A 26,678-nucleotide genomic window follows, 5' to 3' on the forward strand; every position below is an offset into this window, starting at 1 on the left:
TCTATTTCTGACTCCACCATCTTTATCCCCTGGGCTGAGGGTTAATTCAGGATTGCTGGGAGAAATATCAATAACCTCAGATACGCAGATGACACCTCACTTATGGCAGAAAGTGAAGAACTAAAAAGCCTCTTGATGAAAGTGAAAGAGGAGAGTGAAAAAGTTGGCTTAAAACTCAACATTGAGAAAACTAAGATCATGGCATCTGGTCCTATCACTTCATGGCAAATAGATGGGGAAGCAGTGGAAACAGTGAGACTTTATTTTGGGGAGCTCCAAAAGCACTGCAGATGGTGACTGCAGCCATGAAATAAAAGACGCTTGTTCCTTGAAAGAAAAACAATGACCAACCTAGACAGCATATTAAAAAGCAGAGACATTATTTTGCCAACAAAGGTCCATCTAGTCAAAGCTATGGTTTTTCCAGTAGTCACGTGTGGATATGAGAGTTGGACTATAAAGAAAGTTGAGCACCGAAGAATTGCATCTTTTGAACTGTGGCCTTGGAAGAGACTCTTGAGAGTCCCTTGGACTGCAAGGAAATCCAACCAGTCCATCCTAAAGGAAATCAGTCCTGAATATTCATTGGAAGGACTGATGCTGAAGCTGAAGCTCCAGTACTTTGGTCACCTGATGTGAAGAACCAACTCATTTGAAAAGACCCTGATGCTGGAAAAGATTGAAGGCAGGAGGAGAAGGGGATGACAGAGGATGAGATGGTTGGATGGCATCACCCATGTGATGGACATGGGTTTGAGCAAGCTCCGGCAGTTGGTGATGGACAGGGAAGCCTGGCGTGCTGCAGTCCACAGGGTCACAAAGAGTTGGACATGGCTAAGCGACTGAACTGACTGAGGGTTAAACCATTCTGCAGGAGGAGAAACTGGGAGGGCTAACGAACCCCTGGGGCCTGAGTGATGCTCTGGCTCAGGCTAGTCTCATGGCCCCACCTAGAGGCAGGGGCTGGAAGTGCAGCTGCACTGTGGAGGGGCCAGCTCCCAGCCCACTTCTGGTTCTCCATTCCGGCCTTCTTTTCCTGCTTGCTTGCTTTTTACAGTCAGCTTTCTGGGAGATTTTCTCAGCTTTTTGCCATCATATAATGTTCATGTTCAGTTCAGTTCAGTCGCTCAGTCGTGTCCGACTCTTTGCGACCCCATGAATCACAGCATGCCAGGCCTCCCTGTCCATCACCAACTCCCAGAGTTCACTCAAATTCATGTCCATAGAGTCGGTGATGCCATCCAGCCATCTCATTCTCGGTCGTCCCCTTCTCCTCCCGCCCCCAATCCTTCCCAGCATCAGAGTCTTTTCCAGTGAGTCAACTCTTCGCATGAGGTGGCCAAAGTATTGGAGTTTCAGCTTTAGCATCAGTCCTTCCAATGAACACCCAGGATTGATCTCCTTTAGAATGGACTGGTTGGATCTCCTTGCAGTCCAAGGGACTCTCAAGAGTCTTCTCCAACACCACAGCTCAAAAGCATCAATTCTTCGGCGATCAGCTTTCTTCACAGTCCAACTCTCACATCCATACATGACCACTGGAAAAACCATTGCCTTGACTAGACGGACCTTTGTTGGCAAAGCAGTGTCTCTGGTTTTTAATATACTATCTAGGTTGGTCATAACTTTCCTTCCAAGGAGTAAGCATCTTTTAATTTCATGGCTGCAATCAGCATCCGCAGTGATTTTGAAGCCCAGAAAAATAAAGTCTGACACTGTTTCCACTATTTCCCCATCTATTTCCCATGAAGTGATGGGACCAGATGCCATGATCTTTGTTTTCTGAATGTTGAGCTTCAAGCCAACCTTTTCACTTTCCTCAAGAGGCTTTTTAGTTCCTCTTCACTTTCTGCCATAAGGGTGGTATCATTTGCATATCTGAGGTTATTGATATTTCTCCCAGCAATCTTGATTCCAGCTTGTGCTTCTTCCAGCCCAGTGTTCTTCATGATGTAAGCAGGGTGATAATATACATGTTAGTAGTATCCTATTGGTTTCATGGACTCCCCAGGGTGAAGTGGTCTGTTTTCATCCCTGCTCCCAAGTAGATGATGGAGCCTCTCAACATAGAAACTAAATCCTGCATCTGAGATTTTCTCTCATCTCTTCCATGATTCTTTCCCTTCTGACTTCTGTTATGTCATAGACATTTCCTGTAAGTGTGGTCTTCCCTGTCGTTGAGTTGCCCCTTCAGATGCAGCATTAGAAGCTGGCAGACTATACCCTGATGGCACAGAGCTGCTGGCATGGGTCTTGCCATAGAGCAGTCTCCCTGGGTGGCCCTGGTATTGAACACCAAAGGTTCCTTAGAGAACAGACTTCTAGTCTATTGCCTGAACGGAGCATGTTTTCTGGGAGTTGAATGTAGAAATAAAGATAAGCTTTCACTTGGCCCCTCGGTCCTGAGGGGAGCCGAGCCATGGTCAGTCTCAGGGGGTTATAGGCAGCAGGGGTCACGGTACAGAGGACAACACAGGCCAGCGGGGCCCGGACAGTCCTGGCAGAGCCCCCAGGGCCCGCGGATTGATCCAGCCCCACCTGACACAGGAGGAGACCTGAGCCGCATGGGATGGGAACATCGGAGGCAGAGCTGATTCTCAGTGCCCAGCTTCCTGCCCAGACCCAGGGTGTTGGCTGCAGGCTCACACACGACAGGAGAGTCCCAGGAGGAGCCTAGTTTTGGAATCAGGAACCCCTGGGGTCTGGTGCTGTCCTCTGGGCCTCTCTTTCTTTTTCCAAGAGAAAAAGAACTAACTTGGATGGCAGTTGATAAAATTAGCTTGCCCGTTTTCAGTTTGAACACAGGTCCTGTAGAACAGGGAATGCGGTAGGGCAGTCACGTGCCTTTCGGGCTCCCTGTACCAGTGACTCTCAGCTACCCAAGGGATGTTCGTGGTCAAGAACCCGCCTGCCGAGGCAGGAGACGTAAGCGACGCGGGTTCGATCCCTGGGTCAGGAAGTTCCCCTGGAGAAGGGCATGGCAACCCACTCCAGTATTCTGGCCTGGAGACTCCCATGGACCGAGGAGTCTGGTGGGTTACAGTCTGTGGGGTCACACAGAGTCGGACACGACTGAGCAACTTAGCATGCACGCACACACCGGTGACACTATTTCCCCTTCTTCGTAGGCCTGACAAGTCAAGCCCCCTGATTAACAAAGGCCAGCCGAGAGGACCTGGTAATTATTGCACGTGAACTGGTCTGTGAGGGCAGAGTGGGGGATTGTCCTGTCACGGTCAGCCCTGTTTCCTGGCCCAGCTGTCCGGTCCAGGGCAGGGCAGGGCAGCCACCCTGCCCCCCGCAGAGCCCCTGACGCCCCTGTTCCCGGGGCTGCCTGGTACCATACCACACATTCTACTCCCTTTCTGTCACTGGGGGCGGGTGGGGGGCCCAGCAGGAGATGGGGGTTGGTCAGTGGAGGAGGTTATAGCGTCTGCCCCATGGTGACAGCTGCAGGCCAGCACACTCTACAAAGGCCGCAGGGAAGTCACAAGTTTCTTTGGCCTTCAAGGGATTTTCTGTCAATGATTAGAAAAACCTCAGGAAACCTGCCTTGTGAATCTGACACAATGGCTTTTACATTGTTTCTGTCTTGTGGTGATGGCTGAGGGGGCATATTGTGAAGTTGATTCATTTTGGCCCTAAAGCAGTGGACCTCTCTGGAACAGAAGCTCTGGGTCCCCTGTCCAATGCCGTGGTCATGCAGCCCCCAGCGCCCATGCCCAGGAAGTCCCAGACGGTGAGTGGATAAGCCCCTTCTTTTCTGCCTGTCTGCTCTGGCCAGGAGTGTGCGGGTTATCCTCCAAGGGCTCAGATCTAAGCCGGCCGCAGCCCAGAGCTCACAGCCGAGGGGCTGGCTCTAGGGCCGACCCATCTGCATACCAGGCTCCGGGCTGCCACTCTCTTCCCTGGGCTGGCCTCCTCCGGGAAGTCCCCCTGCTGCCAGCTGCACTGAGCCTCCCCAAGTTGCCCTGGGTGGGTACGCAGGCCTGCATGCTTGCAGGCCCCGGGGACCATTGGAAGCAAGGCAGCCTGGTTCTCCCCTGAGCAGGTGTGTCTCCCCACAAACTCAGCTCTGAGCCCTCTTCTCCTTGACGCAGACCAAGCTGAAGCCCAAGCGGGTCAAAGCCCTGTACAACTGCGTGGCCGACAACCCTGATGAGTTGACGTTCTCTGAGGGGGACGTGATCATCGTGGACGGCGAGGAGGACCAGGAGTGGTGGGTGAGTCTGGGCCTGAGGGGGTCTTTCCCCAGGTGAGGCTGCCCTGCCCTCAGCAGCCTCAGCTGTCCTTTCCATTTCCCCCCACTTCTGAGGGGTCCCCCCTCGGGTGGCCGGGCCACGTGGGCTGCAGTTTCCAGAGCGCACCTGAGGGTCTGCAAGGAGGATGTGGCCTTGGGAGTCTTAGGCTGCTGCCTCTGCCACAGTGCGACGACAGAGCAGCGCTTTTTAAACTTTAGATTCTGACCAGCAGTGGATGTGTGCTTAGTTACTTGCTAAGTCGTGTCTGACTCTCTGCTAAGTCGTGTCACGGACTGAAGCCCGCCAGGCTCCTCTGTCCAGGGGATTTCCCAGGCAAGAATACAGGAGTGGGTTGCCATTTCCTTCTCCAGGGGATCATCCCAACCCAGGGATCGCACCTGGGTCTCTTCCATCTCCTGCTTTGGCAGGCAGGTTCTTTTTCCGCTGAGTCACCAGTGGACATTGGAAACCTGAAGTCATAGCCAGCCTCTCAGCCTTTTTTTAATAGAAATATACGGCATGGTGTTCTTGGTGACCAAGTGGGTAGAACTTGGTGTTTTTCACTGCCGTGGCCCCTGGTTCAACCCCTGGTCAGGGAACTAACATCCTGCAAGTCACATGGCATGGCCAAAAGAATAAGATAACTCTTCAGTTTTTCTATATTTTTTTAAAAAAGTATCAAGTACAGAAATGCTGCCTGTAACCTCCAGGGTTCCTCCACTCATTAAAAATAAATTTAAATTTTGGTGCTTTTCTTTTAGACTTTTGCTTACCTACTTAATTTACATCATTGACATCAGACTTGATATAGAACTTACATAATTTTCCCAGAGCAAAAGTGAATGATTTACTGAAGTCTCATAAATGCTTGCCTACATTTAAATAGGGCTCCCTCATGTTTCCCACTTTCTGTGACTAAAGCTTACAAACTTCGGACATTCAGTCCCTTCGTCTATTAAAAAAACAAAAACACAGATGGGGGTGACGGTCAGATCCTGTCCTATGTGCCCCCCAAGACTGCCAGGACTGGTGGTGGGGGCATCTTTGAGGGCACCGACTGCCCATGAACAGGAGTTCTGAGTAGTAGGCAGGGACTGTTTGAAATGTGAGTGGAAGAAAAAACAGTTTAGATGTTTTACCCAAGTTAATTCTTGCCCAGAAGAAGTTCTTCCAGACAGATCTGTTTTTTCCCCCCTCCAAATGCTAAAATGCCCTTCAGAGTTTCCAGCATTTGCAATTTTTATAGCCATCTAACCTTGTATTTAACCCACTCCAGTGCTCTTGCCTGGAAAATCCCATGGACGGAGGAGCCTGGTGGGTTGCAGTCCATGGGGTCGCTAAGAGCTGGACACGACTGACTGACTTCACTTTCACTTTTCACTTTCATGCATTGGAGAAGGAAATGGCAACCCACTCCAGTGTTCTTGCCTGGAAAATCCCAGGGACGGGGGAGCCTGTTGGGCTAACGTCTATGGGGTCGCACAGAGTCGGACACGACTGAAGCGACTTAGCAGCAGCAGCAGCAGCAACCTTTTATTCATTTCAGATCGGCCACATCGACGGAGATCCGAGTCGCAAGGGAGCATTTCCTGTGTCTTTTGTGCACTTTATTGCTGACTGAATTGCTACTGAAGAAAAATACTTCTTTTAAAAGTCATGTCCTGTTTCATTTTTGGTACCAGTACTCTTGCCAGATAACCTGTTTCATGACTTGTACCGTACCCACTTTCTCTAATGCCACTGTTCTGCTTTATAAACTCAAAAGGCAATTTATATATATATCAATGAATTGTTTTTATATTTTGTGTTTTTCATGAATCATTGCTATACTTTTATTAGGAAAAACTCAATTTCCTAAGAGGTGAACTGAAAAGTGACTTTTTGTTTTTTTCCTGAAAAGTTATTTTAACTACATAATCAAGCCTGAATCTACAGCATTAGCTGAACCTCAGAATAGTTTTGAGTGTTGGGAAGAAACGCGTCCTGCTTTTCTTGGCCCATTTCTTTAGTCAGTGACCTTTAGCACAGTTATTCTTTTTAGAAAGCCAGTAAACTTTTGCTTTCCAATTCTGCAGCTAACCTGCACTGTCTAGAGAAAATGCTTCAGTTCACCTTTAAAGACTTTTTTTTTTTTTTAAAAGATACCTTGAAAGATTTCCTTTGAAATCCACCCGACATTTATTTAAAGCAACTTGGGAGTGTATACGTAAGCGTTGTATTTTCCAGCACCTGGTGTGTAAGGTTGCAGCTGTCATTGTATCCTGCATGAGTGTGTAAACTATTGTGAACAAGCCTACCTAAGCTAACTAGAGATGGTTTGCTATGGCATATGTCAGCTCCAGATTGTATAAAAATGCATTTCCTGAATTCGGTTGAAAGCTAAAGATGACGGATTGCGACACAGTTCTTCAAGCTAGTTTATACGCTTTAGGAGTCCTGGGATTTGCTTTCTCGAGCCCCTTGGTTGCAGCCAGAGTACCGTCACCAAGTCCTCGCTGTTTCCTGTCGAGCGTCCCGCTGCCTTCCCTCCTAGTTCGAGAGAATGTTTCCTCGATTTAGTGTCTTGTATTTATAGAATATACCAACAGGAATGGTAGTTACACTGTCTTGCAATTTAATCTGTCCACTTGTTTATCACGAACATATCAGAAATCTGTAGGTCCCAGGTAATAAAATAACCCCAGACATCTGGATTTCCTGTTGAAGTCCATCATATCATTCTTAAGCTACTGGGGGCAGGGGGGTGGGGGTTAGGTTGTACACGATAAAATAAAAACTCATTAGGTTTAATGAACTTGACTATCATACCTCTACTTAGTCATGGTGAGTGTGAAGACTCAGAGTAGGTATGTTGAAAAATTTGGCGCTCTCTGAGAATAAATAGGCATGTGATGCCCACTTAGATTTTTACCAAAAGCGGTAAATTTAAGGATAGGCTTGGAAAGCAAGGTGATGATGTTTCTGCTTGTCATGATGGTACATTTGATTGAAGCAGCCTGTCTTTATTATGCAAGACTCTTGTGAGTGTAGAGCTTTTTTTTTTTTTTAATTTCATTGTTTTGTTTTGTTTTTTTCATTGATATTTTTATAAAGGAAGACAGAACAAACTGGAATGTTTTATGATGTTGTATGGCAATTGCGTTTTTTGCCTTTCAAAGTTCCGGGTAAAAATGTGTTAGATCTGTAATTAAAGTCTTTCTTTTTTTTTTTAAGCACTACATCTGTTTTCACTAATTGTTCATTTCTGTTTTTGAACCCTTCATTTAGTTAATTCTCTCATAGATTGAAGAACGTAAACAGATGTTTTGCACAGTGCACTTCATATGTATATTTTAGCACAGCCCTCCCACATCTGTACCTTATAATCAATCAGCTTTTTGCCTACTTGGTGCCAGCTATATAAGGAATTAAAGTTGATCCATATCAACAGTGGAACACCAGTCCCAAACTGATATATCAGGTTCACTGGTACATACATAAATATCTAGGAAATATTTTCCCAGTCTATAATTTGGTGGTGCTATTGTGCAGTAATTAACATTACTTTTGCCAGAGGAGAAATTATATTAACTTCCCTACTAATGATGTCCTTTCCTAGTTATTTGCTCTTTGCAAATTAAAAAAAAGCAACTGAGAAAAAGGAAAACACTGTAGATAATCTATTTATATTTAAAGTTTACGTTTTGTGACCTCAGCTGCAGGATTCTGGCATTTGGCATGCCATCCTCCATCAGGTCTGACCTCTAGGGATGGCGACTCAGAAATCTGTCCACGGACTAATGGTTAGCGTGTGATCTGTGAAGGGTGGGAACCACGACTGCAGCCTGGATGCTATCTGAGATGTATGATATTCAATTCATTCACTGATTATTTCTGTCTAGTTGCAGTGCAACTGTATATATTGTATAACCTAAATCAGTTATTTTCATTGTCCTAATTAGAGCATGTTTAACAAGTTTACTCTTCTTAACTAGTCATCTGACTGGAAAAAAATAAAATACTTTTAAATGGACATGGTGTTTTTCACGTTTTTAATCTTTTGAGTGTTCAGTTGCTTCAGTCATGTCTGACTCTTTGCAACCCCATGGACTGTAGCTCACCAGGCTCCTCTGTCCATGGAATTTTCCAGGCAAGAATACTGGAGTCGGTTGCCATGCCCTCCTCAAGGAGATTTTCCTGACCCAGGGATCTAACTACCACGTCTCTTTCGTCTCCTGAATTGGCAGGCAAGTTCTTTACCATTAGCGCCACCTGGGAAGCCAGCCCCCTTTCAGTTCAGTTCAGTCGCTCAGTCGTGTCCGACTCTTTGCGACCCCATGAATCACAGCACGCCAGGCCTCCCTGTCCATCACCAACTCCCGGAGTTCACTCAAACTCATGTCCATCGAGTCGGTGATGCTATCCAGCCATCTCATTCTGTTGTCCCTGTCTCCTCCCTCCCCCAATCCCTCCCAGCATCAGACTCTTTTCCAGTGAGTCAACTCTTTGCATGAGGTGGCCAAAGTATTGGAGTTTCAGCTTTAGCATCAGTCCTTCCAATGAACACCCGGGACTGATCTCCTTTAGAATGGACTGGTTGGGCCTCCTGGCAGTCCAAGGGACTCTCAAGAGTCTTCTCCAACACCACAGTTCAAAAGCATCAATTCTTCGGCATTCAGCTTTCTTCACAGTCCAACTCTCACATCCATACATGACCACAGGAAAAACCATAGCCTTGACTAGACGGACCTTGGTTGGCAAAGTAATGTCTCTGCTTTTTAATATGCTATCTAGGCTGGTCATAACTTTCCTTCCAAGGAGTAAGCGTCTTTTAATTTCCTGGCTGCAGCCCCCTTTAGTCTTTAGTAAAACACTGTATATAAAAAGTCTTTTTAAAAAAGTACACTAGTCTACTGAACATGAAATTCTTCACAGTGTATCACTTCTAACATGATCAGTAATCTTTGAGGGTTTTCAAAGATAATTACTGTGGTTTACTATTGTGGTTTGCTCACAGGTTATTCTGACAATACACCTTTTAAAGTTTCCCTTTTTGTGACTTGAGTTGACAGCATCACTGTTTCAAACCAGCATGATTCCTGGGTCGCTGGACCAGACCTCTGCCTGTTAGAGCTCCGAGCTGATGAGACTGTGTCACCAGCCAGTGCTGCAAGACAGATGGCCTGGGTCTCCCTCAGAAAGTTCTCCATGGTCATTTCTCACCTCACATAAAATTCATTAGGCTTATTTGTGTCTAAAAGCAACAAATGATGTTGCTCTTTTGAGTCCTAGTAGGTAGGTAACTTCAATGAGTTAATTCGCTGTTAAATAAGACACATTTTACTAGAAAAACAAATGACTGGTATTTTATACACTGCATTTTCTTCAGAAAATTGAGAGCAAAAGATCGCTCATATTTCTGTAACAGTTCAACACTGCAGACTGGAAACAAACTATTGAGAAAACAGCTGAATGTGCACATGAAGCTTACTTCCCCCTTGACTGCAGAATTCAAGGTTTCTCAGAAGTCAATACAGAGTCGAAAGCAGTGGATAAAACTTTGCAGATTGCTTGTGCTTGTTCCTACATTAAGTGAAAAGATACAGTAAAAGAATTAGTAAGTCTGTTCCCACTAGATCAGACCCCCTAACACCTGTCCTAAACCTACACACCGCCAGTGTGGGGACGTCCAGGACACGGCCTGCCTGGGTCACCACTTCCCGGGCCCCTTTAGTAACTGCACACGGTAACCACAGGACCCGCGGCCATTGGGAGGGACCCTCAAGAGTCAGGACAACGAGGTGCAGGAAAGCGGGGCTGTCAGTGGAGGACACACCCCTTCTGCTCATGTGCTTTGCATTCACTCATGAGGCACGAGTGCTGCTTCTGGGCTAACAGCTTACAGCCTGCAGTAGGCTGGTCCGCTGGCTGACCTGCTGCCTGATACACGCATTCCCATTATGCCAGGTATCAGACAACATGACAGACAGCATCTCTTCTGCCTTTGAGAAATCTAAATAATCTGGTTTTACCACTTGGTTTGATGGATGAGACTACTAACCAAGGAGACTTACCAGGCTGTTGCACTGGTAAACCCACAGGCTGTATTCTTGGTTGCTTGCATCTGTGGTCTTCAGAGCCAGTAAGCTCTTTCCTGCCCCGAGACCATCATCATAACACACCATCCGGATGATTAAATACAGAGCATGCCGATGCAGAACGTCCTGCAGAGGTCAGGGGAAGAAGGACCGTGCTATTTCTTCACATGTCCACATTTTCCAGTGCAGAGTTTACCATGAAGCTTTAAACAGAATCTATGGATCTATCTGGCTGAACATAGGGGTTTTATAGGTTTTTCACCAAAAGGGACATTCCGATGAGCTTAGTTAGAGGCCAATTTGCCTTTAGAATCATGCCTTCCTACATAAGTTCTAAAAAGACTGAGACAATCTGAATTCACAGCCCTGTTTTCTACACACAGCTGACAGCTGCTCTGAATTGGCATGGGGTCCTAAGCTGAAAATGCACGACGGACCAGCCGTGGGTTGTGGGGCAGGGCGGGGCGGGGTGGGGACTTGGCCCCTGTGCTGTGCTAAACCGCTTCAGTTGTATCTGACTCTTTGAGACCCTACAGACTACAGCTAGGCTCCTCCATGGAATTCTCCCAGCAAGAATACTGGAGTGTGTTGCCAGGCCCTCCTCCAAGGGATCTTCCCGACCCAGGGATCAAACCCATCTCCGGTATTGGCAGGTGGGTTCTTTACCACTAGCATCACCTGGGAAGCCCTGGCTTGGGCCTGACACAGAAACAAAAGCCTCTAATCATCTACCCTAGGAAACTGGTCACTTTTAAGGCCAGCTGCCAGGAATGATGACAAACCAACCACTCTGTAAACGGGCAGATCTAACTACAAGAAGCCCATTCCTGGTCTGAGCTCCCCAATACATAAAGCCCCTTTTCCCCTTTAATTAAATTACTTACATACTGATCTGATGTGGACACTTTTATACCGTACTTGGAAACTCCCATAATAAATTCTTCCTCCAGAGGAACGAAGGGCAACTTTCCATCTTGCTTTAAAGTAAAAATAAATTACATTTTAAAAAATTATGTTTCCTTCTTGATTCTGATTAGTCAGTTTTAGCATCTGGCCATCGCAAACCCAAACTCTTTAAAGAATGTGTTGCACACAACAGCTCAGCCCTCTTCTTTCCAAAGAGGCAGAAGAAATACCCGCCACCCTTTTTTTTTTTTTCAGTAAGAAGTCCACAAATTTGACCAGATCCATGTGCCCCATGGAGAAGGCAATGGCAAGCCACTCCAGTACTCTTGCCTAGAAAATCCCATGGATGGAGGAGCCTGGTAGGCTGCAGTCCATGGGGTTGCTAAGGGTCGGACACGACTGAGTGAGTTCACTTTCACACATTGGAGAAGGAAATGGCAACCCACTCCAGTGTTCTTGCCTGGAGAATCCCAGGGAGAGGGGAGCCTGGTGGGCTTCCCTCTATGGGGTCACACAGAGTCGGACACGACTGAAGTGACTTAGCAGCATGTGCCCCATGGTTCTTGTTTGTAAACTGACACTCCTCACAGATACCAGTGGGGCTTGTATATTTACATTAGAAAAATGTAAGGCTCCTTTTTCAAAGTCTACCATAATGTCATCATGTTAAATAATACGAAACACACTGTAGGAACCATTCTCAACCGGTTTATATCCTACCCAGGTGTTGATATGTCTGGTTATCCCAGTGTCCCAGGGCTTTGGGCGAATAAATACAGCTTGACAAATGGTTTTTCGGCTCTTGAAAACATCCATCAGTATTTTGAGCTCTTCAGAAACAAGGAAGACAGCAGATAATGCCTGATGGTTTTCCTAGCAGATTATCACATTTTATCTGCTTAGTGTACCTGACTTGTCTTCTCTAAAATAAATACGTGCTGTCAACCATCAGTAGATGTTCCACACAGTCAGCGTTTCTGCGGAACCGTTTGCCTGCAGTCAGGAGCGGTGCCCGCCTACCTTAGTTCTTGGGTCCTCACACGCAAGCATACCCTCATGCCTATCACCTCTCACACAGCGTAAAGCAACTCCAAGAATCCACAACAATGCTGTCAGTTGTGAAGTTCTGACAAGCCCAATTTTACAGTGCTGTGAAGAGACTGAGCAGCCCCTGTCAGTGTGAAAATAATCCTAGTGTACTTTGTGGGGGGCGGGCGGGGGGAGCCTGATTAGCAAACTTTCAGGAGACTATTAGTTGCTGCTTGCACGATGTGGGAATGACTTTATAGATTCCAAAGTAAAATGCTGGGATAATCGTGTTAGTTGCCTGGTCAACGGCGGATTAGACTGGCTGACTTCCCCTCAGACAGAGGAGACTTCCTTCAGGAGGACATGAAATGGCACATGAAACGAGCGCACCTCCACGCGTTAAGAGACCACATGATCTTAGGAGTGACCAACACTCCACAGATTTGGTAAGCGGACCTTCCCATTGCAGTAACATCCCTTTGTTCATGAACACAAAGATGGGCAGTTCCATCTTCTAGAGACTTGGGGAGCAACCGACTGTGGACAGCCTTCAGGCTTCCAGTCCTCCACTCCCTTCACTGGTAAGAGGACCGACCTCACAATACTTTATGCACAAACCTTACACCTTTGTCTTCATTGTCACACTAAATTTTCCTTCGTGATGAATTTATTCTTTTATTTTCTCGGCTGGGATATATTTTCAAAACCCACCTCACCTCAATCCTTGTTGGAGACAGGGTATGAATAGAGAAATATGGGAGTTCAACACCATGAATGAGATTGCTCATTCAAATAACTGAAAATAGTTCCATGGAGACACAGTTAAGACTTACCAGAGTGTTCTAGAGCTAAGCCTGTGGTGTGCACTCACTGCGCTCAGCTCCCCGTTGAAACAAAGAGACATCCTCAGTCAGCCCCAGAAAGAGTAAAACACCACTGTTGGCAGGAAGGAACTAAGTCCCTGTGTTCCTCCGCGACTCAGTCCCCAGGTCCCTCCTCTGACCACAGCGCTCAATGACATCTTAACAGTGATAAAAGCTGGCTTCAGGAGAAGCAGTGAAGAGACTGGAAGAGTGTCTTCTGTCTCCAAAGCCACGAATTTACCCCAGAATCTGAGAAAACAGAACTTTTTTTTTTTACCTGAGCAACATCTATATAATTTATCAGGTCCAGTGGCCCTTCAAGACTTTTCCCCTCTGAGAGTTTCAGTTTTTCAATGGCACCAACATACTTTATTCGAAATTCTGCACAGGTGTCTGAATTGTTGTTGCTTTGTCCTAAAGGTGAAAGAAAGATCGTTTAAGAGTAAGACTTCAAAAGAAACAGCTGTGTTACAGGGTATTTTTAACCCCTCCCCACACAGGAAATCAACTGTATCATTAGAACTAAACCTTTAATAAAAATTAAAAATTTTTAAATGCAAACTCTTTGATGCAATGGGAAAGAACTTGAATTCTCACTAACCTTTTCCTGATGACTCACAATGTACTAAATGTATAAAATCTCAGTAGGAATAAATTAAGTATTAATAGCCTTCACTTCTTCATCAAAAAGAAGAAAACTAAAATGTCAGCTTGACAATGATTGAGCACCTTTAAAATGCATATGACATTTGATTATTTTTTTGGTTTCTTCTCCCACTTTCCCATGTGAACTTTAACTTTCTTTCCTGATTCAGGAAACCTGATCTACCTCTCCCATTCAGCCAGAAAAGACCAGGCTTTCTTTCCCCCAGTGTAGATGAAGCAATGCCAGACAGGACCAGATGGTAACAGGTGAAGAACTCCATGTGCCATAAAGTCCAGCCAGTACAAGGTACCACAAAGGATTTACAACATCTGACATAGCAAGGGAATACTATGTGGTCATTCTTAGATCATGTTTACGTGATAAAAAGAGGCCCACGTTTTTAACATTTCAAAGCACCTGCAAGTAAAGACAACAGACCTTATGATGCCACATCCCCTTTCACACCTCTCCTGCTCTCACCACCTTGCATGGACTGAGTTGTCGGTGATCCCAAAAGAAGTAGAAGGATTTTGTATAACAAAACGAATGTAGTAGGTTTCCAGTTAGACACCAGCTGACAGGTGGGTTAGAAGCCACCTTTTGATTTCTACAGAGCTGTTTCTTTCAGGAGGCTGCATAAATGTTTCCAAGGGTCAGTGACAGACCCCTGCTTATAACCATGTGCTCTTGATGTTAACGAGCTGGTACATCTCTGGGTACAAGGCTCCTTAGTCTTTTTAATCAGCAGGACATTGTCCTAGCCCCCGCAAACAATGTAACTCCAAAATAATTCACCCTCCACCAGCCCACTTCTTAACAAAGCTATTCTAATACTTCTAAACTGTCACTACCAAGTAGCCACACATAATTTTGCTCCACAACCATTGCGAGCAGCTTGCTCCCGTGGCTTTCACCACCCATTCCTCACCCCAACCCACCTTCCACCAGATCCTGGGCCATTTCTGAACTCTTATCAAAAATGACAGAGCAGAGAAAGAAAACCCCAAATACTCAAGAACTCCTTGTCCACTCTGGTAAAACCCTGTGAACTTCAGTTAAAAGCCCGAGATGATAAATGATCCCACCTCCATCCATACCTGAGCTCTTGGTGGAATCGGTGTCGAGGCTTGCCACCGTGCTGGACCGTGAGAGCCCCCCAAGGCTGGAGTCTACAGACTGAGAAATAACAACCAAACAAACAAATATTTTAAACATAATTAGAAGCACTATCTTCTTTCAAGTTTTTTACCAAACATTCAAATGACTTATTTACTATCACTGAATTAACATGAATAAAATCAGGTCAGTTATTTATGCACATTGACTGTAACAGATTCTTTTGAAGACAAATTCCATAGCAAACTTAAAATAAAAAAAACAAACCCATAATCCCAACTGCTCTTCCCATAACACAGTAATAGGTCTAGGATCAACACTTTCAGTTTAAATTAAAGACATTACCTCTATAGCCTTATAAGACAGTTGATATTTACATCGTATTGAGACTTGAGATTTCACATCATATGTGAAAATCTATACTTCACTCTCACATTATTTCCACAGAACCCAAGAAGAACTCTGTGCAGAATGCAGGCAGGGAGTGTTCTCCTGTTTAGTAAATGAGCAGAGAGACGCAGAGCAGTGAAGTGATTTACCCAAGGTTACGTCTAGTCACCCCAGATCTCAACCCGTCTCCTGACCCTCACCCCAGTATCGCAATGCCTCCAACTACTACCTGGCCCCAGCAGGTAAACACAGGTGGTCCTGCCCCTCACCCCAGTATCACAATGTCTCCAACTACTACCTGGCCCCAGCAGGTAAACACAGGTGGAACAACAGACCAGAGAATAACTGTGATGTGAAGTACAAAGAAAAATCAATGAAACTGTTCAGCAAAATTCAGAGAATCATAGGTGTCAGTGTAGTTTGTTCTACAGAATCATACTCTCAGTGTGCTTAATTTTTTAGAAATAAGTAAAAACATTTGATTAAAAAAAAAAATCACTTTTTGGGAATTCCCTGGTGGTCCAGGGGTTAGGACTCAGCACTTTAACTGCCGGGGCCAAGAGTTGAACCCTGGGTGGGGAACTAAAATCCCGCAAGCTGCTTGGCCAAAAAGGAAAAAAAAAAAAAAAAAATCACTTTTTTACACTTCAATTCAAAATTGCATTTTAAAAGTACAGTCAAATTTTCAGATCTTTAAGAAGTGAATCAAAATGAATGTAAAAATGTATCAAATCTTCAGATTTATTTCTTCGCTTTCTTAATAATTGCATTTCTGGGAATCTGAAACAAGAGCAGAGCTATATGCATAAACAGGGTCATCATCACGTTGTGGCTCAGATAGTAAAGAATCCGCCCACAATGCGGGAGACCTGGGTTCGATCCCTGGGTTGGGAAGATCCCCTGGAGAAGGGAAAGGCTACCCACTCCAGTATTCTGGCCTGGAGAACTCCATGGACTGTATAGTCCATGAGGTCACAGAGTTGGACACGACTGAGTGACTTTCACTTTCAAACAACAGCAGAGCTGTATGCACAGAGAGGGTCATCATCATATTTCTGTGGTTCTGACAACCTGGAAAAAATCTGAATATTCAAAGAGTGAAGGAAGGGGAGCTAGAATTAAGATGCTGTTACAGAGGCAGGCTGCCTTCTGGGAAGGGAGTAACAGAGCGAGCTTTTGTGCTTCCAGTTACCCCCACATGCAGGAGAAGGCCAGAACCTAGCGACCCCCTGAGCAAGGAGGAAGGGAAGGGAGAAACTGGCCTATCTCCCCTGGTTCTGAATGACAAGAGCAGAAGCTTACTTCACCCTAGAGCACACGTGTAACAGTCACAGACCTGCATAGAAGCCACACGAGACTCCCCGTCACTTGGGGATAAGACCTCACTCCGGGGCATGGGTCTTCCTGCATCCCCCCAGCACCCCTACCCTGCCAGGGCGGCAGATCCTTGAATCAGCACACAAGCTCTGGTCCGACTGGGCCAGCAGCAGGTCCGTGCGTCTCCCCTTCTCCATTTTCTGAACTAGAAAATAGGAAACTGGGCCCAGTTCAAGCCTGCGGGCCTCACGCTGAGGTAACAGCATGGTGATTCTCTGTGAGCTTCAGGAGTTTAGACACCTTAAAGAAAAACTAGTTGTCCCATTCCCAGACTGCACCAGACTTCAAAAATGTCAGGTTTCCGTGGTTTCGGCTCCATGCTGAGAGCTCAGCCCTCCCACCTGATGGAAATTCCTGTAGGGCAGTGGTGTCGTGTTCTTCCCTGAATATGGCTATCCTCACCCAGGGCACTGCCCACAGGCTGGCAAGAGGCACCCCCTGGAGGTGCTGGGCCTTGGGCTCCTCTCCTGCCACCTGCCTTGCCCAATCCAGGTTCTGGGCACAGACACCTTTCACAACCGGGAGCTCACAAGGATGAAGAATGATTTTTAAAAGGCTTTCTAGTCCTGGGGGCTTCCCTGGTGGTTCAGATGGTAAAGCATCTGCCTGCGATGCAGGAGACCTGGGTTCGATCCCTGGGTTGGGAAGATCCCCTGGAGAAGGAAATGGCAACCCACTGCAATATTCTTGCCTGGAATTTCCCTGGACAGAGGAGCCTCGCAGGCTACAGTCCATGGGGTTGCAAAGAGTCGGACACGACTGAGTGACTTCAGTTTCAGTTTTCTAGTCCTAGTCCAGTGGGCCAGGACTTGGGACTCTGAGGGCCCTGAACAATCAAATCAGCACATTTGCCTCACTCTCCAACTCACTCCCCGCGGGGGACACAGAATTATAATGACACAGACACACCTCAAGCCCTAGAATTCAAGACATCCAGTTTCCTGACTGCCTGTCAATTTCCTTGACTAGTGTTTCAGTGAGACCTCTCACAGGTCCCAATTCATCTACATTAGTGGATTTAAGGACCTCAGAAAAATCTACCAAAACAAAATTAAATCAAATGCAGGATGTATCTTGTGCAAAAAAAGAAGACTGTAAAAACCTCCAGTATGAAGACCATCAGCAGGTCTGCTGTGCCCAGCGCCTTTTGCACAGCACCGCTCAGGAGGGGCAATCCTCCCTAGGACCCGCCTCCGCTCCACCACCCACCTTGCTCTTCGTACTAATCTCGCTGCTCTGGGAGCTGCTGCTGCTGTGGCGCTTTTTGCCTTTCCGAAACATCTTCCACCATTGCTCAATGTGCAGGCGCTCCTCTGGAAGAGCAAGAGTCGTTTAGACACGTGGAAAGAAGCAACTTTAAATCCCCTTACACATAATAGGAATAAAATTAAATAATAACCATCAATTCCTCCCAGTTCCCTGGTATACTCCTTTTTCTTAAAACATAAATACTCCCCGCCAACCCACAACCCACAAAATTTGGATACTATTTCATTCTTATACTTTTCTTGAATCACAAAGTTTTAACCCAGTGAACCTGAAAGGTAGGAACTTTTTTGTCATCTCTAGAAGTATGAAGAGCACCAATCAGAAGTCCCAGACACCTGTCATCTAGTCTCAAAACAGTCAAAGTGCCTGCCTTCTCTTTAATCAAGCGCAGACGTTAGTAAAATACGTGACATATTAGTTTATCAGCCAAGATTCTGAGATCAGTTACCGTCTCCGCTTCCTGTTCTGTAAACAGCAGGGCCAAGAACTGAAAGCACTAACGCCTTTGGGGTTTGGTGCATTTTTCTTAAAGTCTTAAATTATGTTTACGGAAAGGCAGACATGACAATAATGTCGGGTGCTACCTCTCGCCTCATTCCAGTAAGACCAGGAAGGAGGTGATATTAAATATCCCAGAGTCAGCCTTATGTAGATCTTTAATGAACTATTTCTCCTTGCCCATTTCATAGAAGCAAGCATATTATACTTGAAAATGATGAACTGGCCAGAAAAACGTTTCATAGTTCAAGTGCTTTCCCACTGTCTCACTTAATCCTCACAGCATCTGGAGACACCCGGAGTCTGCGCCAAGTGTTCTCTGAGGGTCCGTCTGCGTCTATCCTGCTGGGCTCTGCCCCCAACCCCCAAAGGGGGTTATAGAAGGGAGGTTAGAATCCACGTTTCACAGATGAGGGAACTGTGACCCATCTTTCAGGAGAATGTATGAATTCGAGAAACTAACAAATGTTTACCAAAGACTGATTCTACAGAGGGAAAAGGGGTCTGCTTACTGCAGAATCGAATGCTATTCTATCGTCTTCAAAGGTTCCACAGGCAGCAGTCTGCAAAGATAGCTTCCTTTCACTCTGACATGGTCAGTTCTTGAGAGAAAAACAGGATACCTGATGAAGGAAAGGAATGAGTAAATCAGTGAATGGCCCTCTCCAATGAACAGTTTCTCCCAGTGAATCTGGAGATACTCCCCTTCCCACCCCTCACCACCAAGTCCACTCACAAGCATCTGACCTTAGACTTGACTCCTGAGCCCAAGCATTTTGATCAGCCCCATCATCCAATTTATTTCTCTATTTTTGCCTCATTTGTGGGGTAGCAAGAACACCCAACTCATTCATGCATTCATCCTTTCCTCAGTGGCCAGCACGCACCTACCAGGTGCTAGGACTACACCAATGAACAAGACGGATACAGTCTCTGACCTCAGGGAGCTTACTTTTTATTTATTTTTAATTAATTTTATTTTTTTCGGTGTGGGACCTTAGTTCCCCCACCAGGAATCAAACTTGTACCCCCCACACTGGAACCAAGGAGCCCTAACCCCTGGACCACCGGGGAAGTCCAGGGGGCTCATTTTTACAGGGAGTAGCCAGACCAACATGAAAACCAAGTATCAAACACATTATTTGGAAATAATAATTGCTCTAAGGGGAACCAAAGCAAGTTAAGGAGATAGTGATCAAAGGAAGGGGTGACTCTTTGAGACAGAAAAATAGACGTTCTGAGGAGGTGACAGCTAAGACCTGAGAGAAGCAGGAGCAGACATGACGTGGAGAAGAAGCACTGTGAGTGGAGCTCATGGCAAGTGCAGAGGTCCTGAGGGATGCCATCTGACGTGAGGACCAGTGAGACGCCAGAACGACTAAGAACAGGAGGCGGAGGGACAGGCTCAGGCGAGACAGAGCCACAGAACACCTCGCAGGCCACAGCAGAAGTTGCGGTTTTATTCGGGGTTTCACAGGAAGACTCTGGAAGGTTTCAAAGAGCATTCAGGGATACGAGCAAATTTCTGTTTTAGAAAGATGACTGGCTGCTGGGTAGGGAACTAGCTCCAGAGTGTAAGAGTAAAAAGAGGGAGACGACTAGGAAAGCTCTGGTGGGTGACTTGTTGGATAACTTTGTTGCCAACGAGAGCTTCACCGTTGCAGGATACTTTTCCGTTAGAGAAGGCAAGAGAGCCTTATTCCAAGGTCTGTCCAAAACTGGGTTACCCGAGCAGCATAAAGCACCATGATCTGATTGCTTAAAATGTTGTTGTATAGCACAGTTAAGCACAATACATTTCAAGTCCATATATATATCAATTTTAATGATTGTTAAAAATTTGACAGTATTGTTATGGATTCCCAAAGCATCTATTCAAACCCCTAGAATACTAGAATGATTTGAAAGTCACTACATTATAAGGCCTTGGCAACTCATAAGACTTTCTTTTTTTATCATTAGTCTAGAAGCTGTAGGGGGAAAGCACTTATGAAAGCCTTTGATATCTGCCACTATTTTGATGCATGTTCTTCATTAAGCAAATCATTCTCGTCTCTGAATTATTCGTGCATAAAAATGAGGCCAAAGATACTGCCACTTGGATGTTGCACAGACTCATCAAAGGCAGAAATGCCTAAAGCAGAACCCGTCTTCCCCTCCACACCTGCTCCTCTCCCTTTCAGTAAATTACATTATTTCTGGTATAAAGTGGGAAACCACCAACCCCTCACTGTCCTCCCGCCCCACATCCAGTTAAACCCGAGACGCACTGATGCTACCATCTGTAGATTATACATGAATCAAACAGGGCCTGCACTGTTCTAGACTATGGTTACATAGAAATACTTTTTCATTATCTGATGAAAGTGACAGACCCTTAACCCATAAAAAATGCACAAAGTCTGGAATGCAATTTAAGGAATTCACCAGCCTCCAGGAGACATTTCAAGGGAGAGGGACCCTGTCCTGAGACAGGTTGGGGCCTGGGACCCTTTGCTGCAATGCTTGCATCTGGACAAATGCCTCCTTGAGCAACAAAATATGAAGAAACTATATGGAACTAAAAACAACCATGTGCAGGCATGCACAAATATCTTGGAGGAAAAGCTATGACAAACCTAGACAGCATATTAAAGAGCAGAGACATAGCTTTGCAGACAAAGGTCCATATAATCAATGCTATGATTTTTCCAGTAGTCATGTATAGATGTGACAGTTGGATCATAAAGAACGCTGAGTACTGAAGAATTGATGCTTTTGAATTGTGGTGCTGGAGAAGACTCCTGAGAATCTCCTGGATAGCAAAGAAATCAAATCAGTCAATCCTAAAGGGAATCAAACCTGAATAGTCACTGGAAAGACTGATGTTGAAGCTCCAATACTTTGGTAATCTGATGCAAAGAGCTGACTCATTGGAAAAGACTGATAGTAGGAAAGATTGAAGGCAAAAGGAGAAGCGGGCAGCAGAGGATGAAGACAGTAAGATAGCATCACTGGCTCAATGGACATGAATCTGAGCAAACTCTGAGAGAGAATGGAGGACAGGAAGCCTAGCGTGCTGCAGTCCATGGGGTCACAAAGAGTAGAACACAACTTAGCAACTCAATAACAATACACGTGCAGTTGGGGCAAATTCTGGACAAGACACAAAAAGACCAAAAACCCAACTGCCATTTCTGAGGAGCAAAACCAGGGTACTGTACATGCCTCCTGCACTCACCACCACCAAGTTCAGTTCAGTTCAGTTGCTCAGTCATGTCTGACTTTGCGACCCCACGGACAGAAGCATGCCAGGCCTCCCTATCCATCACCAACTCATCCTCTGTCGTCCCCTTCTCCTCCCGCCTTGGATCTTTCCCAGCATCAGGGTCTTTTCAAATGAGTCAGTTCTTCGCATCAGGTGGCCAAAGTATTGGAATTTCAGCTTCAACATCAGTCCTTCCAAGGAGCAAACGTCTTTTAATTTCATGGCTGCAGTCACCGTCTGCAGTGATTCTGGAGCCCAAGCAGAGAAAGTCTGTCACTGTTTCCACTATTTCCCCATCTACTGGCCATGAAGTGATGGGGCTGGATGCCATGGTCTTTGTTTTTTGAAGGTTGAGTTTTAAGCCAGCTTTTTCACTCTCCTCTTTCATTTTCATCAAGAGGCTTTTAAGTTCCTCTTCATTTTCTGCCATAAGGGTGGTGTCATCTGCATATCTGAAGTTACTGATATTTCTCCTGGCAATCTTGAGTCCAGCTTGTGCTTCATCCAGCCTGGCATTTCATATGATGTACTATGCATAGAAGTTAAATAAGCAAGGTGACAATAAGCAAGGAGTACTTTGAGGTCCTGATTTGGAACCAGTCCGTTGTTCCATGTCTGGTTCTAACTGTTGCTTCTTGACCTGCATACAGATTTATCAGGAGGCAGATAAGGTAGTCTGGTATTCCCATCTCTTTAAGAATTTTCCACAGTTTGTTGTGATCCACAGTCAAAGGCTTTAGAGTAGTCAATAAAGCAGATGTTTTTCGGGAACTCTCTTGCTTTTTCAATGATCCAACAAATGTTGGCAATTTGACCACCACCAAAGGGGTGGGCAAACCACATAAAGCCACCCCTCCTGCCTGACCCCTAGACACACCCCTACCCTCTGGCCAAGCTTTGCCTGAATTTCTTGACTGGCCTCCTATCAATTTCTATTGATTAGGGAAGGCTAAGACCACTGGTTGGTATCAGTCCCAGCTGGACTTCTTGCCATTTCAAATCTATCACTAAGCTCCAGCTAAAATGATGTATTTAAAACTCAAGTCAGATGCCATGTAACCAACTTAAAATCTTTCACTGGCTCCTCAAAGTTAAAGCCTGAAGTCAAGGTTCTTTGCCAGGACAAGCACAGTCGGTCCTGCATGACCTGGCTCACATCAACCTCTCCACTCTCCAGTCTCGTCTTCCACAATCAGCTTCACACTCACCTAATATGTAAGGATGCAGAACTGCTTGAGGTTCTCAGCATGCATTATGCTCCCTGTTTCCACACTTGGCTCCTGCTGTTCCTTCTGCCTACAATACCCTTCCACCTTCTACTTGATCTGCTAACTTTGGTCACCTGTCAAGACTCAGTTCAGACTTCTTCTAGAAGGCTTCCAAGCTGGGTTAAGGGATGGTCCTCCACATGTTGATCTTAGCATGAGTTGGCTACTGCCCACTTTTAACTATCTCAGAACTGTGAGTGCATCAAAGACCAAAGCTAGGTCATCTCTGTATACCCGATGCCTGGCACAGCCTGACAGAGGCCAAGCTAGCCAACTAGAGAACTTTCTTGTGAGATAATACCCAGATGACAACTTCCACATACTGAATACCTACCATTTGCTGCCCAGTGCTAAATGCCGTATACACACATACATAGAGGTATCTACATGTATATGTATGTGTGTGTGTGTTTCCCTGGTGGCTCAGCAGTAAAGAATCCTCCTGCCAACAATGCAGGAGTCCGGGGGTCGATCCCTGGGTGGGGAAGATCCCCTGGAGAAAGCAATGGCAACCCACTCCAGTATTATTACCTGGGAAATCCCACGGACAGAGGAGCCTGGAGGGCTAACAGTCCGTGCTCAGGAGCTCAGTTGTGTCCGACTCTTTGTGATCCCAAGGACTGTAGCCCGCCTGGTGCCTTCATCCATGGAGGTAAGAATACCGGAGTGGGTTGCCATTTCCTTCTCCAGGGGATCTTCCCAACCCAGGGATCGAACCACTGTCTCTTACATCTCATGCATTGGCAGGCAGGTTCTTTATCACTAGCACCACCTGGGAAGCCCAAAGTCCATGGGGTCGCAACAAAGTCAGACACTACCAAGCAACAAAAAATGCTACATATATATATGTACTTATGCTGTTACACAGTACCTCTGACCCTCTCTACTGACTAGCAAGGTTGCAATATTACAGCCCCTTTCAAATGAGGCAGCCAAAGCTCTAAGTTTATTAAGCATCGTGTCCAAGGCCACAAGGTGAATAATCAGTTCGGTTCAGTCACTTAGTCGTGTCTGACTCTTTATGACCCCATGGACTGCAGCACACCAGGTCTCCCTGTCCATCACCAACTCCCCAGAGCTTACTCAAACGCATATTCATCGAGTCAGTGATGCCATCCAACCATCTCATCCTCAGTCGTCCCCTTCTCCTGCCTTCAATCTTTCCCAGCATCAGGGTCTTTTCCAATGAGTCAGTTCTTCACATCAGGTGGCCAAAGTATTCCAGTTTCAGTTTCAATATCAGTCCTCCCAATGAATATTCAGGATTGATTTCCTTTAGGATTGACTGGTTGGATCTCCTTGTAGTCCAAGGGACTCTCAAGTCTTCTCCACAGTTCAAAAGCATCAATTCTTCCGCACTCAGCTTTCTTTATGGCCCAACTCTCACACGATTGAGGCCAAATCTGGAGCCTCGGTAGAGTTGCCGCCAAAGCCCCTCGCAGACCCCACCCAGCTCCCAGGTATCCGTCGCCGTCGTGAGCGCCTGTCACGTGCTGGTGGGCTGGACAACAGACAGACACAGCCCCAGCCCCGCGCTGCGGGGAAAACCCCAGCGCGCGGAGAAACGGACAGGACCCCGCAGAAAAAAAGGCGGCCGCTCTTCGTCGCCCTGAGCTCAGATCAGGGCAGGGCGCGGGGAACAGCCCCGCGGGTGCTCGCACCCCATCGCCTTCCGACAGGGTCCAGCCAGACGCCACACCCGTCGTCACCGGAGCCGCAGTCCCAACTCAGACAGTGATCGGCCCAGGGCCCTGCCTCCAACCTCAGGCCCAGGCCCGCTGCGCGGCTCCCGCCCCCCGTTTGGCGCTGCCCCCGGGGCCCGGGGCCCGGGGCCCGCGGAAGGCGGATCCCTGCAGAGACGGCGGCACCACCCATCCGCCCCGCGCCGCTGGCCTCCCTGCCGGCGCCACCCTCAAGGCCCGCGATCCTGACCACGCTCAGCCCGAGCGCGGCGACAGCCGGGCTCTCACCTCCGCGCGGTCTGCGCTCAGGCGTCAGACACGCACCGCCTGGGCAGCCGGAGGAGCCGCGGCGGCCCCTCCGGTTCTAATTCCAGCGCCAGCTCTTCCGGGCCCCGGAGCCCTGCCCACCTGGCCCCACCCCCGAAGCCTCGCGCAGGCGCAGTCCGGACCCCGCCCCAGGTGCCCAGAAGCCTAGGCGGGGAGGAGCCTTGCGAGTTGGGTTCTGCGACCGGAAGTCGGAGGGAGGAGCCTAGTGTCGCGGGTGCAGAGATGCCGGAAGTTGTGCTCTCGTGGGATGGAACTGGGGTGGTTCTTTCGTCTTAGGATCTCTCTGTCTTTTCTTCTAGTTTAGAAAGACTCCTGCGGCCTGTTGTTCCTCATTCCCGTTTGGACTTCTGAGATGTCCGCGATTCCTGCAGAGGAGAGTGACCAGCTGCTGATCCGACCCCTGTAAGGGACCTGAGAGGGACTGAAGCCGTGACTGTGAGGCGAGGAGGGGAACCCAATGGTTGGCCTCAGTCGCCCCCCCGCCCCAGGCCCGCTTGCCTCGGCAGCCTGCTTCTGGCTCGCACCTGCGGGCCAGGCCTCTGCGGCTGCAACGGTTTGATGAACTGTGAATCGGAAGGGGCCTGCTAGGTTGAATAGGATTTTGCTTTTTCTTCAGTCTCAAGGGAGGATAGGATGTTGGGTTTGGGGGGCGAGGGCCTATGGTGGGACCGCATGGCGCTTTCCTATACGCCCAGGAGGGGCTACTCGTGAGGGAACCAGGGATGCTGGGGATGGCAGGGTGAGATGATAACCTGGATAAGGCTGTGGCAGCGCGAGGAAGAACTAAACTTGTGCTTGTTAACCTCCAGGACTCATATTTGCCAAAATGTGAACTTGTGAGTTCCATTCAGAGCTCAAACTCTCCGGGAATAGGGAAGGTAGAAGGTGGGAGAGGTGAAAAGGCAGAAATGTTAGGACAATATCTCAGGCGCTGATTGACCGAGAGAGTGCTTGTCTTGCATTGGAAATGGCCTTCTATCAGAGAAGCACCTTATGGACCTGGAATGCTGCTTAGAGAAATGAGAACTTGCCTAACTGCGCAGTTTGAATTCACAAACATGTTTACTGTTAGACAGGAGTTAGCACCAAGTGAACACGTGCATTTTCCCAAAGGTAGAAGGTATCTCCTTCACTTGTCATTAAGTAACTCCTTGAGCACCTACTGGGGATGGAACACAAGTTTGCCCGCTGCTCACTTCACATCTGTCATCTCTTCTTGTGTTCTGCAAACTCTGAGCGGGTGTCAAACAGCACACTAGGCACTCAGGATACAAATAAGACAGGGCTGAGTTAACGGAATTCACCCTTCTGATGGGAATTGCAGTGCCAAATGAAAAGTACTGGAGAGGGAGTTTGGAATGATAGAGGCCAGTTTCTTTGGAGTCAGACCTGAAATCCAGTCCGCACCCCAGCGACTACTAGGACAGCAGTCTCACTGAACCCACTTCCTCCTGTGGAAATAAGTCGAGCAGCACTTAACTGTGCAGAGCAGAGCTCCTGGTAGGTGCCCAGTGAATTGTGACTACTGTAAGAGGACACATAGGCATTGCACCAAGGCCCTGAGAGTATGCAGGGTGGATTTCCAGTGAGAAGACAATGCCATCCTGCATCCTGGAAATTAGGACACTGAGCTGAGTCCTAGAGATTGACTAGAAATTAAAGACAGCCACAGCATGGGGGCAGGGATGTTCCAGGCTGAGGAAGTGGCTCTTGTGAAAATGACAGGTCTCTTTGTGGCCAGT

The 26,678-nt window shown here is 46.9% G+C and overlaps 3 protein-coding genes across 8 annotated transcripts in view; 2 read left to right on the top strand and 1 right to left on the bottom strand.

The window, feature by feature from the left end:
- Positions 1 to 8,253, top strand: part of ASAP2 (ArfGAP with SH3 domain, ankyrin repeat and PH domain 2) — a 160,061-nt gene extending 151,808 nt beyond the window's left edge. For both annotated transcript variants that reach the window (XM_055400978.2, XM_055400979.2), the window contains 4 exons: positions 3,129 to 3,178; positions 3,648 to 3,739; positions 4,101 to 4,223; positions 5,788 to 8,253. In XM_055400978.2, the coding sequence (XP_055256953.2) occupies positions 3,129 to 3,178; positions 3,648 to 3,739; positions 4,101 to 4,223; positions 5,788 to 5,862 (340 nt within the window). In that variant the 3' untranslated portion in view covers positions 5,863 to 8,253. The remainder of the gene's footprint in view (positions 1 to 3,128; positions 3,179 to 3,647; positions 3,740 to 4,100; positions 4,224 to 5,787) is intronic.
- A 1,305-nt stretch (positions 8,254 to 9,558) lies between these two features.
- On the bottom strand, positions 9,559 to 25,043 carry ITGB1BP1 (integrin subunit beta 1 binding protein 1). Of its 4 annotated transcripts, none has more exons than XM_055400980.2 (8): positions 24,898 to 25,043; positions 18,925 to 19,035; positions 17,855 to 17,958; positions 14,860 to 14,938; positions 13,394 to 13,530; positions 11,203 to 11,295; positions 10,295 to 10,444; positions 9,559 to 9,803 (listed from the first exon to the last, which is right to left on the bottom strand). In XM_055400980.2, exons 3-8 carry the CDS (start codon positions 17,924 to 17,926, stop codon positions 9,732 to 9,734), a joined length of 603 nt encoding a protein of 200 aa, XP_055256955.1. In that variant the 5' UTR covers positions 17,927 to 17,958; positions 18,925 to 19,035; positions 24,898 to 25,043; the 3' UTR covers positions 9,559 to 9,731. The 4 variants fall into 4 exon arrangements, with proteins under 4 accessions (XP_055256955.1, XP_055256958.1, XP_055256956.1 ...); XM_055400983.2 differs by having other exon boundaries at positions 24,934 to 25,035; XM_055400981.2 differs by having other exon boundaries at positions 24,860 to 24,984.
- A 90-nt stretch (positions 25,044 to 25,133) lies between these two features.
- Positions 25,134 to 26,678, top strand: part of CPSF3 (cleavage and polyadenylation specific factor 3) — a 32,204-nt gene continuing 30,659 nt past the window's right edge. Inside the window, exon 1 of one of the 2 annotated variants that reach the window (XM_055400985.2) lies at positions 25,134 to 25,338. In XM_055400985.2, the coding sequence (XP_055256960.1) occupies positions 25,289 to 25,338 (50 nt within the window). In that variant the 5' untranslated portion in view covers positions 25,134 to 25,288. Of the gene's footprint in view, positions 25,339 to 25,611; positions 26,437 to 26,678 lie in introns of those variants that run through there. The other variant, XM_055400986.2, reaches the window with a different exon arrangement.

This window comes from Moschus berezovskii, chromosome 11 (genome assembly GCF_049115385.1).
Source record: "Moschus berezovskii isolate FMDL1 chromosome 11, NW_MosBer_1.0, whole genome shotgun sequence".
Lineage (NCBI taxonomy): Eukaryota > Metazoa > Chordata > Mammalia > Artiodactyla > Moschidae > Moschus > Moschus berezovskii.

Excerpts from the sequence above, each read along its gene's own strand:
- ITGB1BP1 (XM_055400980.2), bottom strand. The coding sequence starts at position 17,926 with ATGTTTCGGAAAGGCAAAAAGCGCCACAGCAGCAGCAGCTCCCAGAGC. Across the intron at positions 13,531-14,859 it reads CGATTCCACCAAGAGCTCAG|GACAAAGCAACAACAATTCA; the intron begins GTATGGATGGAG and ends TTTCACCTTTAG. Across the intron at positions 11,296-13,393 it reads ATTATATAGATGTTGCTCAG|CAAGATGGAAAGTTGCCCTT; the intron begins GTAAAAAAAAAA and ends TTTACTTTAAAG.